Here is a 13,914-nt window from a genome sequence, read left to right as displayed (position 1 = left end):
GTCTCATCACTGACTTCATCTTTTTTTACCTATACTTTCTACTTACCGATCCTCCTCACATATTTACTTTTATCTGTTCTTTATAAAAGTATCTATTCTCTGCAAACCATATTATTCTTTCTTTAAAACAGGAGTTTGGGGCCTCCCCGGTGGCTCAGCAGTTGAGCGCTGGGTTGCGAAGCTGCCTGCAGCCTCTGCAGCACCCGTTCAATCCCCAGCTGCTCCCCTGCCACCGGAGGAGGGCCCCACATGGCGCGCAGACCTCTCCTGCCGCCCGCTGCTCCCCTCAGCAGTGTACTTCGGTCCTTCTGCCTGTTCTGTTCTCCGCTCTGGCTCTGGTGAATTCTCTCACCCTCCCGAACTTCTGACTATACCCCAGTGCTTGTATAAATAAATAAAATAAATAATCTTTTAAAAAAATAAAACAGGAGTTTGGAGCTAATAAAGCACAATAGGAAATTGATTTATTATAGCAACACTTGTTATATTTCTTGTAATGTTCCTTGCAGACCTGTTTTCTAAGGCCTTTATACAGATTTCTAAAACAGCTCTTAATACATTAGAAGTCACTTAAGTGCATGTCCCTTTTAGAAGTTTCTAGCATAGTACTTGACTTGTATTTGATGCTTACTGTCGAATTGTGGATTCCATTATCTTCTCTGGATTCAGATATTGCATAGCTTTTACATGATTTCCAAACTGTAATTTGGTACTGACAATGTATCCTCTTTAAATACTGGATCAAATAATTTGATATTTATTTATTTATTTTTAGATTTATGCAGTTATATGTCAATTTATATCTTTTTTTTTTAAGATTTATTTATTTATACGAGCATTGGGTACAGTCAGAAGTGTGGGAGGATGAGCGAATTCACTAGAGCCAGAGCAGGGAGCAGAACAGGCAGGCGGACAAAGTATACTGCTGAGGGGAGCAGTGGCGGCAGGAGAGGTCTGCATGCCATGTAGGACCCTCGCCCGGCGGCCGGGGATAGAACCGGCGCTGCAGAGGTTGTGGGTAGCTTCGCAACCCAGCGCTCAACCACTGCGCCACTGGGGAGGCCCGATAGTTATTTTTTAAGAGAACAAAAATACTTCAGGACATAGTAAAATAATTTGGTCTGTTGCTAGTTTTTTTAAAAAAGAAATCTTTGTGAGAATATTGTGAAATCACATTGTAGAATTAATCACATATAGTCAAAGTAGATAAAGTTAACTGTTTCAACATGTACTCTCAAACAGGTTTGTTTTATCTTAAAACAAGTATTGGTAATGTAGTGGAGAGATAACCATTCTCACACATAGTTGATCAGAATAAAAAAATGGTGAAAACAAGAACAATTTGACATGATTTCTTAAGACCTCAACTGCATATACCAGCAATTCCATTTCTAGGAATTTACCTTACAGGTATATTTGAGCTTATGCATAAAAGTAGTTATAGCTATTTCTATTGTAGCTTATGTAATATCAAAAGAAACATTTTAAATGTATTTCCATTTAGATGTATACACTTGCAGCTTTTCTAATTTACTTAAAATGAAGGGATTATAGATAAACGTAATGTACTTTTTTTATAACTGAAGGTTAACATTGGTTAATATATATTTATTTTCAATAGAAATGAATTGCATTCATAGTATTCTACCATGTGTGAGTGTTGTTAAAGGACATCTCCCTCTCCTACTTGCTTATCTATGACTAGACTGCCTTTATAGTTATATGCAGTTGCTTATGGAGAGCAGAAATGGAATGTGGGATAATGTGCATGTACTGACCTATTTTTAAAATTATTCAGCTAAAAGTAAATGTTAAGAAACATGCAAAAACTTAGGTTTCCAAAATGTTTAATTTTATTAATATTTTGTTTTCAGCAAACTTCAAGGGTTTTGAGCCTTCCAGACCATCTGCAGTAAATTTTCTTCTTAATCTTGTATTTTATGTAGTTTTGATACTAAGTTACAATAAAATTATAGTATACCTTAGAACGTTGTACTTAAATTTGTATTTTATGAAATTTTGATATTAGCAACCATGATGATGGCACACTTTACAAAGTTTTATAAGAAAAATAGTTTCTGGGCCTCAGCGGTTGAGCGCTGGGTTGCGAAGCTGCCCGCAGCCTCTGCAGCGGCAGTTCGATCCCCGGCTGCTCCCCGGCCACTGGAGGAGGGTCCCGCATGGCGCGCAGACCTCTCCTGGCGCCCGCTGCTCCCCTCAGCAGTGTACTTCAGTCCTTCTGCCTGCTCTGCTCCCCGCTCTGGCTCTGGTGAATTCTCTCACCCTCCCACACTTCTGACTGTACCCAGTGCTTGTATAAATAAATAAATAAATCTTTAAAAAAAAAAAAGTTTCTGCGTAATCTTTTTGGTCTTTTACTTTGAAGCAGTATGTTTTGCTATTTTGTGTGTAATCACTCAGCATCACTCCCTTATTGACCTTTAGTTTGTGGCACTGAAATAGCCCAGAAATGAATCTGAACAACAGCAAGTTGTTGGATGAGGTATGAAGAGTTTTTCAAATATAGGGGAGTCTGTAATGCAGGACATTTTCAAATAAAATTCTTTGGGAGACAATAAAAATGACATAGTAATGTGGAAATTCCTTAAGGAAATTGAATGTAGTAAGTGAATTAGCAGTTAAGGATGAAGTGGTAATCTGACATGTGGTTTGAAGATGGAAAATTTGTTGGAAGAGCAACATTAATTGGCATTAATTTCAAGAACAACCTGGAAAAACTGAAGTTAAGTATGAAGTCAACATATACATTCAAAAGCTGCTAGGTTGCTTAGACAATTTTAGTTTGGGCCTTGCTTGAAAATGGTAGTGAACAGACATGGAAAGTTGTTGGCCCAGTTTATGAAAACCACACAGCTAAATATGAAAGAATGGTAGGAAGCTATCAATAGAAATTGTATACAAAGCATCCACTCATTCATTCAACAAATAATTGCTTTTATAATTAAAGATGTGTTTTTGAGGGCCTCCCTGGTGGAGTAAAGGTTAAGTCTCAGCTATCTCACTGTCACCCTATCACAACTGTGGCCTGAGTTCAATCCCTGGCCAGGGATCTGACCCATATATGGCACAGCTGACCTCTCCTCTCTTACCCGCTGCTTCCTAACAGTGTATTTCAGTAAATCTGCCTGTTCTGCTCCCCATTCTCTCTCTGGTGAATCCACCCAACCTCCCAATCTCTGGCCTACATTCCAGTTCTTTCTATGCATGCATAAACCTTTTTTTTTTTTTTTTAAAGATGAGTTTTTGAAATCTTCAGAAACAGTTAATGGCTAAAAAGAAAGTACTTTTAGGTGTTAGACAAGGTGAAGTGAGATGAAGCAAGTAAGGGAAGAACAGGTAAGTTGTCAAAACCTAGTGGTCAGTATTTAGAATAACAGGAACCAGAACCAGGGAAAGATCAGAAAATGAGAAGTTAACACAATTATAAGAGGGGCATCAGAAAAGCATCACCGAAAGGGTGTCCTGGGCTTCTGCTTTGGGGAAAAGCAAGAGAGTATATGCTTCTAACTTGGTATTTAATAAGTGAAGCACGACTGATCTCACTTCCAAGACCCCTGCCTACCATATTCAGCCAGTGAAGCTCTTTTATTGTTCTTATACTTAGGCTTTGAATTTAGACAGGTCTTCTGAGTAAAAAGGAGGTGGGGGCTGGCATAAGTCTTATAAACCACTGCTCTACTTAATACATGTCTTAAATACTTATTATGATAAGCGCTGTGCTAAATGCTTATTCACTGTGCAACTTAATCCCTATTAGGTTCACATTGCCTTTAATTTATACATCAGAAGAACAGGTTCAGGGAGGTAAATCAGTTGCCCAAGGTCACAACACTGGTAAGGATCATGGCTAAGTTGACTCTAGGTTATTTGACTAGGACCAGTCTTTCCTGCACTTTTTTACTGAACAGTAATCCCCCTTACTCCAAGGGACTAAAGCTATACAAGAGCATTTTCCAAAGCTTATAAACTAAGGAGTGAGGTCATTAGTGGTTGAGATATTACAAGTTCATAGAACAGTAAATTCCACTGTATCATTTCATGAGTCTTTTTTCAGTGATGCGTTAGGAATTGTCCTGTTCTATCACAACTGTTTCACTTGCTTAAGTCTGTAGCCATTTACTCTGGACTTCCACTTCCCGTGGGTTGTCTCCTTGCCATCACTTGAAGACCCCAAATGCAGTACTTGTGAAAGGCTGAGGAACCTCAAACAGTCTGCATCGAGGGGTTAGTAGATGATGATAGCATTATTACTTATAACCGCCTCTCATGTTTCTTTAAAGATAGCTGTTCCTCTATGCATGAATTTTGGCCAAGAAATCATTTGTTTTGGGCAAGGGGGCTTACCTATTCCAGACTATTTTCTTCCTAAGAACCTAAAGAGCCTCTTGTGGTAAAGAGAATATTACATAGTAAGAAATTTGCCAAAGATGCAGCGCATCAAGGGTACAATAGAAAAGGGTACAATTTTATACACCCCTCACATGCCTAAAAGCTTATCAATCACTGGTTATTTATGAATCGCCTGCACTTCTCTCTTGTCCAAACAAGAGTTGTTACTCCCGACTGTTAAATTATGAGCAGCCTGGGCAAGTACAGAAGGGCAAACTTGATATATAGTGAAATATCCAGAAGATTGAGATACTAGTTTAGCAAAGTGAAAAAAAGGCAGAAAGCCTAGGTTTGAATCAGTTTTGTGAATGTGGTCAAATGACTTCTCTGGTCTGAAATGGACATCAGATCTAGAAGTGGTGTGAACCATGAATGAGATAAATGCACATAATGCTGGAAATTATAAATTATGTTAGTTTTTCTGCAGAAGTTATTGCACCATGGCACCGGAATCTAACAGACGCAGAAAGTTAGGTGGTTGGTTTGAAGAAAACTAAGACTATTCCCAGCACTTCCAAGATCCCACTCCCATTTCTGCTCCTCCCGCCCCCTCCACCCCAGTGTTGTGGTGTCACTATGGCAACCATCATGCGCTGCGTAACTCAATTCTCTGACAGTTACCGAACTCCCGCCGACTAACGTCCAGTACGTGTCCCACCTACGCGGTCCCGAGTTGCTCTCTCTTGGCCCTAGAGCAAGGAGCCGAGGGGGTAGCATGGCCAAGAAGGCAGCTTCTTCGGGGCTGGAGGAGTTAGACCTAAGCGGAGAGGAGGTCCAGCGACTCACCTCCGCCTTCCAGGACCCGGAGTTCAGGCGAATGTTCGCCGAGTACGCCTCGGAGCTCAACGACCCCGAGAATCGGCGGCGCTATGAGGAGGAGATCACCGCGCTGGAGCGTGAGCGCGGAGTGGAGGTGCGCTTTGTGCACCCGGAGCCAGGCTACGTGTTGCGCACCAGCCTCGACGGGGCGCGGCGCTGCTTCGTGAACATCTGCAGCAACGCGCTGGTGGGCGCGCCCAGCTGTCGGCCGAGCTCCGCGGGAGCAAGGTCCGGCAGCCAGTGGTCCCTGCCCTACAGCCTGGCGCCCAGCCGCGAGTACGCGGGAGGCCGCGGTGCCCGCTACGCCGTCTACGACGTGGTTTTCCACCCAGAAGCGCTGGCGCTGGCGCGGCGCCACGTGCGCTTCCGCCAGATGCTGGACGCCACAGCCCTCGAGGCCGTGGAGAAGCAGTTCGGTGTAAAGCTGGACCACAGGAACGCCAAGTCCCTGAAGATCAAGTACAAGGGGACCCCGGAGGCCGCCGTCTTGCGCACGCCCCTGCCTGGGGGCGCCCCGGCCCGGCCCCAGGGGGAGCCGGAGAGCCCGCTCCCGGCCTTCCCCTACCCTTACAACGGTCCGGCCGCCGCCGGGGACGCCGCGGCGCCCCAGCCCCAGGCGCCCGCACCTCCCGCGGCGGACCCGCCGCCCGCCCCCACCGAGCCCCGCTACAGCGTGGTGCAGCGCCACCACGTGGACCTCCAGGATTACCGCTGCTCCCGGGACTCGGCCCCCAGCCCCGTGCCCCGGGAGCTGGTGGTGACCATCGAGCTACCGCTGCTGCGCTCGGCCGAGCAGGCGGCGCTGGAGGTGACGGGGAAGCTTCTGTGCCTCGACTCGAGAAAACCCGACTACCGGCTGAGGCTGTCGCTCCCATACCCGGTGGACGACAGCCGCGGCAAGGCGCGGTTCAACAAGGCCGCGCGGCAGCTGGTGGTGACGCTGCCGGTGGTGACGCCGCCGGTGACGCTGCCGGCCTCGCGCCCGGAGCCCGCCCCGGAACCGGAAGTGTCGGCCGCCGCTCTCGGAAGTGACGGCCCCACCCCCCCTTCCGCTAGCGAGGAGGAGGCGGTCCCGGCCGGGCCTGAAGCGCGGGAAGGCGGCGTAGGTCCGTGTCGAGCCTGGGCTCCTGACGACGCGGCCGTGGCCGCAGCGTGCACCGCTGGAGACGAGCCCGTCTGCCGGCCGGAGGAGCGGGACCTCGCCGAGCGAGCGGCGTCGGTTGAGGGCGTCCGCGAGGAGCCGGGTCCCGCCGCGGAGAGTTCGTCTGCGGACGGAGGCGGAGGCTCGTCTTGTGCTTCATTCGGAGATTTTGTCGGGGGACCTTCTGTGGGAAGAGGCCGTGCGTTGGGAGACCTCGGTCTGGAGGCGCGCGTGGCCGGGGACGTCTCCAGCAGCGACCCCTCTGATCGGGCCATGGGTTGTACCGAGACCGACGGCGGGGGCCCGTTGTGTCCCCCTTTGCACTGTACTCAGGACGAGGAGTCCCTGACTCTGCTAATTCAGGTGCCTCACATTCAGTCGCAGAGTCTTCAAGGGGATGTGAGCCCCCTTCGGTACAAATTGTGCTTCTCCACACACGACTTAGTTTATTATTCCGTTGTTTTGCAATTTGCTTCAGAGAATAAATTGAGCACTAAAGAACCAGTGGTTAGCATTTCTTCGGACAATGCAGTGATAGAACTCGCAAAATCGCCCGAGAGCCATGGACATTGGAGAGAGTGGTATTATGGTTTAAACAACAGTTCTTTGGAGGTAACGGTTCTTTCTGTAGTCCAACAGTTGAAATGCTGTACTTTATCGCCTCTTTTAAAACTTGCCATTACAGCTATCTTATGAGTGTATTGCAAAACAAGCATTTTTCATATAACTTCTTTCACAGCGACTTGAAATTTATACACCTGAAAAAATGTCAGTGAGCATTTAAGTTATATGGGAAAAAAAGCGAAACACAAACTTAGGCATCCCCTTTAGTGCATGAGTTTCCAGTCTTCAACATTGTCCTGAGTGCACTTGTTTACGTGCAGTCCGTTGTCTCCAAAGGAAGATAAGGAGTTCCAAGGATTTTTGTACCTCTAAAATTGTATGCAAAAAGTTGAGGATATTTTCTAGAACTTCAGTCATATTCTCAGACCTATTCCCAGTTCGGTTTAGTAAGCACTCCGTTATGGTGCTAACGGAACTAAAAGCCTTACTGGTAGTTAGCGTTTATTAGATAATTACAATCAGGATTTAAACCCAGGAAATAGTTGGACAGATTTTGCCCTGTGAGAATAATGCCATCCATAAGTTTGACTTCATTTTATATACTCTATTATGGAATAATTTACAGAACAGTGAATCATTAATCATACAAATGTTATTGTTTTTGACAAGGGTCTTCTGACTTTCATTTATAGATTTAGATCTTTTGATATCCTAAGTTGTCGTGGCCTGAAGAAATATAGATGCTATCAATGCACACAGGGCAAATGCTGGGGGTTAAATATTTTCCCGACTTTGAAAATTTAGTAAAAATCTTTGTCTCTCTAGTCAGTGGTGGGTGAAAAGTTACTTTACCCTCGGGCATCAGATTCTTCCCTAGCTCCTGAGTAGCATAGTCTGTTCTGACTTTAAGATTATGCAGATACCTTTGCTCACTTGTCTGCTAGATTAGGGAGGGGTGTTGTCCTTGATCTTTCACAATTGCCATAATTTAAGCTGGCAAATAATTTTTTACGTTCTTTAATGATTTGGAAAAGTAGATAAGCTAGTACCACACAGTTCTCACACCTAGTTGTGAATCTAAATCTTATGCCCATATGGAATTTAATTAGTCTCTGATGGTGGGGTTGTTCTTTAGTATTATATTATTGACACATTGTAATTACCTCTTTTTGTTTCTAATATTTGACAAAATGACTGGCATTTAACAAGTAAACTATAAATATTTGCTATACTGAGTAGCATCAATAGTAGCTGTACCTCTTCTGGGCAAATATTCAAAATGGGCTGAGCAATAAATGAGCTTAGTGTATAATTTTGATGAATGGTATGTTCTGTTGTAATTGCTACTGTACTTTTTAGGTTATTGAGGTTCTTAGTCAGATCCAGTACTCTTACTCAGATCCAGTAAATATAAAGTTCTAAGTAGCTTTTTAAATTGACCCAGAAAATTGGTGGTTTTGACTGAGGTGAGTATCCAAGGGTTAAATTCTCAGAAACACACCAGTTGCACAGAGCAGATATTACAAATGAAGTTTTTGACATTGGGTTTATGTTGTGAAGGCGTATCTTCTGTGAGAAGTGATTAATTTGAAACCCTTCAAAATCAGCAGATTAGGTAGCCAGGAACAGGTAAGATACTTTGTGAGAACATAAAATATGAAGTTGTTTATGCCATCAGAGGGGAGAAATTTAAGAAAGGGCTGTCATTTTTTCTGTAATTGTTTTAATCAGTGTGGGAAGAAAACTTTATGGATAAGCATTTGAGAAAACACTAAAGATTATTTTAATCTTATTTGCTACTGTTTAACATTACTTGAAATAGTTAAATGAAAAATGGGATTAGGCAACTGTGTTTTATATTTATGAAGCCTGAAATTGATTCATAATTATTTCATTAATCATCATATTTGCTGAGACTGATGGGACCATAATGTTCAATTTTTTTGCTTTACATTGTATTGGACCAGGCTCTCTAAGTAATAAGGCAAAATTTTTAAGTCAAGCGTAGTGGGTGGGTATACATATAATATATAGTGAATATATTATTAATAGATATTGTTATATCAAAATATAAAGATACTGATCTATGTCAAGATTAGAATTGTTTTTTATGCACAGATAATTTTTTTTATGCACAAAATATATTAAAATATAGCCTTAAATAGTCACTGAGAATTTTTCTAGAGCTCTAGGGCCACTAAGTTTCAGTATCTTTTATAGTAAAATCAGTAATCAGGGGCTTCCCTCGTGGCCTAGGGGCCCCTATGTCCTGAGTTCCATCCAAGGCCAGGGAGATCACACACACATAGAGCAGCAGACCTCTCCTGTGTCCCCCACTACTCCCCTTAGCAGTGTATTTCAGTAAATTTCTGCCTGTTCTGCTCTCCCCATGCTTTATCTCTGGTGAATCCTCTCTTCCTCCTTCCCCCCCACCTCTGACCTACATGACAGTTCTTGTATGCAAAAAAAAAGAAATTTTTTTTTTTAAAAATCAGTAGTTAGAAGAAAGCAAGTATGCAAATTCTTTGTATTTTAATCACAACCATTTCCATTCAATAGATTATTTTTCCTTGTATTAACTAAAGAATAAACTATTTGGTGTAATTTTTTTTGTTGTTGGGTCTTTTCCAGAGACATGAACTTTAGAGATGCTTTTTTTGATGCGTTAGAGGTGTTTCTATAATAATGTTAGTCTAGATCTTCAAATAGTAGCAAAGCAACTTACTCCAAATGTAAAATTTCTCTTACCAAAACTTCATTTTTGGTAGGTATACACAAGTTTAAATTTTCTTTAATAGAAGGAAACTTTAGGCAGCTTTCCTGCCCACCTGTGACTAGGCAGGTGCCTATCCTTTAAAAATTTTTTTTTTTAAAAGAAAACTTCAAATTTCTCTGACTTTTACCTTCTGTTGGACTAAATAGTAGTCTATAAATTTGTTGATATGAAAATATTTTTGTTTTGGGCAACAATGAGCTGACTTTATGAATTTTAAATATGGTTACTCCTTCAACAAACATATATATATATATATATATATATATATATATATATATATATATATATACCTTGACAAGAATATGAACAGATTTGCTTTGAATCTTTGGTGAAAGTGATTTTTGTATTTCCTAATAGTAGATGTCAGCATCTTGAAATCTATGTGATTTTTATAAATACCTATATGCTAAGTGTCACTACATTACATCAACACTTTAGAATATAGTAAAAAATTATACTTGACTCTTACCTGGCCAAGAATTAAAAGGCATGTGTATTTCTTCACTGCGCATTAGAAATTGTTTAAAATTTAATTACATTTTGTAGCTGGAACTGCATTTATAGCTCTAGAGGTAATGTTATAAAACAGTAAGAGAAAAATGTATTGTTTGTACATATCTAGGAGAAAAAACATAATTTAAAAAATGAACCAGGACTTTTTTCTTTTAAGGTCTGTGTGTGTGTGTGTGTGTGTGTTTTCTTGCTATTCTTACTGCTCTGTTCAATACTGTTTTTCTTTGGCTAGGACAGCATAAAAGTAACATTAAGCTTTTAACAAGTATAATCCTGAACTTTGTGAGAATTTTCATGAAAGGTTTTTATATACAGTTGTATCCAGTATGATGTATAAGGCAGAACATTGTTTCCTTTTTATTTCAGGAAAGGTTGTTTGTCAATGAAGAAAATGTAAATGAGTTTCTTGAAGAGGTCTCAAGTTCTCCATTCAAACAGACAAACCCTCTAGCACCATTAATTGAAGTTCTTCAGGTTACTGATAGTAAGATTCAGATTCATGCAAAGGTAAGGGTTTTGGTGGATTTAATGGAGTAGTCATTTGGAATGTGACCTAACAACTTAATTCTTGGTTTCTTAATGTCATAACTTTAAATGTACATGGTGGCTAGGAAGAGTGATATTGTTTTTCTGTGAGCTAATAAACACTATGCAATTCATTTTCACATTTAATACCAAATAACTGTCCAATAAAGAGTAAAGAGAGTGCCTCCCCCGTGGCGCAAGGGGTTAAGTCACAGCACTCTGAAGCTGTCCTTAGCCACTGCAGCAGGAGTTCAATCACATAGCCAGCCAGGGAGCAACCCACACGGTGCAGCAAACCTCTCCTGACTTGCCCGCTGCTCCTCTCAGCAGTGTACTTTGGTCAGTCGGCCTGTTCTGTTCCCCACTTTGTCTCTGGTGAATCCTGTCCCCCCCCACACCTCTGGCCTGTACCCCAGCTCTTGTATGCATAAATAAAATAAATCTTAAAAAAAATTAAAAAATTTTAAAAAAGAACAGAGAAATTAACAGTTGGGAAGTTTGAGTACTAGTCCTGGGACAAACAAATCTTTTTCACTCTCAAATCCTAAGAAGTATGTCTACTTGAACTTTAAGTTTGGTTATTTTTATTTATTTATTTTTTTAAAGATATATTTATTTATTTATACAAACACTGGGTACAGTCAGAAGCTCAGAGGGTGAGAGAATTCACCAGAGCCAGAGCAGGGAACAACAGGCAGCCTGATGAAATACACTGCTGAGGGGAGCAGCGGGTGCAGCAGGAGAGGTCTGTGCGGTTGGGGATCGAACCGGTGCTGCAGAGGCTTCGGGCAGCTTCACAGCCCAGCACTCAATCGCTGCGCCACCAGGGGAGGCCCCTTGTTATTTTTATATTGTCAGTATTGTTCCCAGAAATAATTTTATAACTAGAACAATTTGACATATATGTAGGGCTAGGTGGGAGTAACCCTGAAGAATCCTTGACATTCAAGAAAATCAAGAATCCCTGTATAAGAATAACTATTAAAGGATTTTGTAGACACTTGAAAGCTTGGATTATTTTATCCAAAGGTGAGGACTCATTGAAAGGGCTTAATCAGAGACTTATGGCAGGTTTGCATTGTTTGCATTAAAAAAAAAAAACTGGTAGCATTTGGAGGAGACTTGAGGGGGAGGCTGGAAGCATATATGCAGGTCTGCCAGGGTTATTCCCTCACAACTTAAAAAATCTTATTTGCAGAGGGAACTACAATTTTGTTTGAAAGAATGTGTTGTTTCTCTTGACATAGTTTCAAGAATGTAGTGGCTCTGATCAACTTCGTGAAAAAGAAGAAAGAGTCAATGAAGGAAGTCATCTGCCTGAAAAAGAAAATGTAGAACATCCTACTACCTCAACACCTGATTCTGATTCATTCATAGCAGTTAAAGCACCAGAAATAGAAGGTGGTGATACAGTTACATGCTTGCAACAAGAGTCTCTTGATGTTTCTCAGATGTTATTTGGAAAGTGTCAGCAACCTGAGTCTCAAATGAAACCTGAATCTGTGTCAGAAAAATGTGCTATTTACTCAAATGAGAAAAAGGATAATTTAAAAGAAACAGCAGTAACCGAAGAGAAGGAATATGATGGACATCATCTATATTCATTACAGAACAATGCTACAGTTCACAATATGCCTGGTTTTGACAACATAAAAGAAACCAATATGGAGGATGGTAGTGTGAAGATTATTAAAGATCATGTGACTCATTGTGCATTCAGTTTTCAGAATTCTTTGCTGTATGATTTGGATTAATTCTGTGTAACTTTAGAATTTAAAGGTTAAAAGTCAAAAGTGTTTGGAATTAAAGTAGATTGTTAACTATTTACTATCTTAAAACTAACAGTATTCAAGGAAGTATAAACTTAAAATTTGAAATTTTGATTCTAAAGGACAGTTGTGTTTTTGTATCTACAAAGTTCATGCAAACTTGCCTTAATTATGGACATAAATTATGTGATTTTCTTACAGATGTGTAATTTTGTAATGGAGAATTAAACATCTAGTTTTAATTATATATATTTACGTATGTGTTATTTTTGGCTTATTTATCATTACTTGCAATCAACTTTCAAAATTTTCACAAAAAGTATTTCTCAAAAATGCAAATAGCCAGAAATATGGATGTATGTATGGGGACATTAGAAACAAAAATGCATGTGTAAGTCTCATAAGGATGTATTTATGCTCCAATTCTTAAGATTCTTAAAATTTTACTACCCATCAATCCAGTTACAATACAAATACACACTGAAATTTAGTATTTTTGCTTTAGTTGTTTCACTGTATCATACAAAGTATATTTAATAGATTATTCAGTAATGACTGAAAATTTCATTTCTAAGTTTTTTTGAAATTATTACAATATTTAAACGTCTTGATTTTCACATTTATGAATTTTAGAATAGGACCAAAAATCTAGGAATATGTGACAGTATATATATGTGACAGCATATATAAAAGGGACAGCAAATAATGTATCTAACAGTGGCTAAATTATTTTGTGGAATACTTTTATTTGCAGCCAAGAAATTTTTTTTCCTAGATTTTTTTCTCCTCACAGAATTTTCTTCTCACAAAATGTCACAGAATTTCAGGACACCAAGAAAGAAAACATAGAATGGTAAATATTTGTTGATCTAATTGCTAACGTCAAGGTCACACCTATTTGTCTTAAAAGCTGCTGTAAAGTGAGTCTTTTGGTCTTAAGTCATTTCTTCAGTCCTTTTGAATTGAGGTCTGAGCATCAAAAACCAATACAAAGGGAGGCAACTGATTTACATTTATAAACCTGATTGAATCTGTAACTAGATTGCACTGCGAGGGCAGTATAAAGGCAGCTCATATAGAGAACTTTGCCCCACTTTAGATGACCATCTGTATTTTTCAACCATAATTGCTTAGTTCAGTGCAATGATTTTTGAGATTATCCACTTAGTAAGCTTTCTAAGAAATGACTTAATTGTAATACCTACTCAAAATAATCAGTAAATATTGGTTAAAGCGATTATATACAGCTAAGGGTAACTTCTACATTAATGTGGAGTAACTTTTAAGCCTGTTGCCTGTTACATACTCTGTCCTTTTAGAAAGTATGATTTCAGTTAATGCTAGCAGGAGGACATGTTTGACTTTGGCATGACTGAACTTTGTATCATTCGAAAACA

At 40.4% G+C, this 13,914-nt stretch overlaps 1 protein-coding gene across 2 annotated transcripts; it reads left to right on the top strand.

Moving 5' to 3' along the window:
• Positions 1–5,110: 5,110 nt before the first annotated feature.
• Positions 5,111–12,688, top strand: DNAAF2 (dynein axonemal assembly factor 2; the record flags this gene model as incomplete). Of its 2 annotated transcripts, XM_084241023.1 has the most annotated exons (3): positions 5,111–6,982; positions 10,590–10,730; positions 11,996–12,688. In XM_084241023.1, 3 exons carry the CDS (start codon positions 5,126–5,128, stop codon positions 12,500–12,502), a joined length of 2,505 nt encoding a protein of 834 aa, XP_084097149.1. In that variant the 3' UTR covers positions 12,503–12,688. The 2 variants fall into 2 exon arrangements, with proteins under 2 accessions (XP_084097149.1, XP_084097148.1); XM_084241022.1 differs by lacking the exon at positions 10,590–10,730 and having other exon boundaries at positions 5,126–6,982.
• Between the last annotated feature and the right edge of the window lie 1,226 nt (positions 12,689–13,914).

This window comes from Talpa europaea (genome assembly GCF_964194135.1).
Source record: "Talpa europaea genome assembly, chromosome: 8".
NCBI lineage: Eukaryota > Metazoa > Chordata > Mammalia > Eulipotyphla > Talpidae > Talpa > Talpa europaea.
The sequence above is the reverse complement of the archived record's forward strand: the minus strand, read 5'-3'. Positions and strand labels throughout refer to the sequence as shown.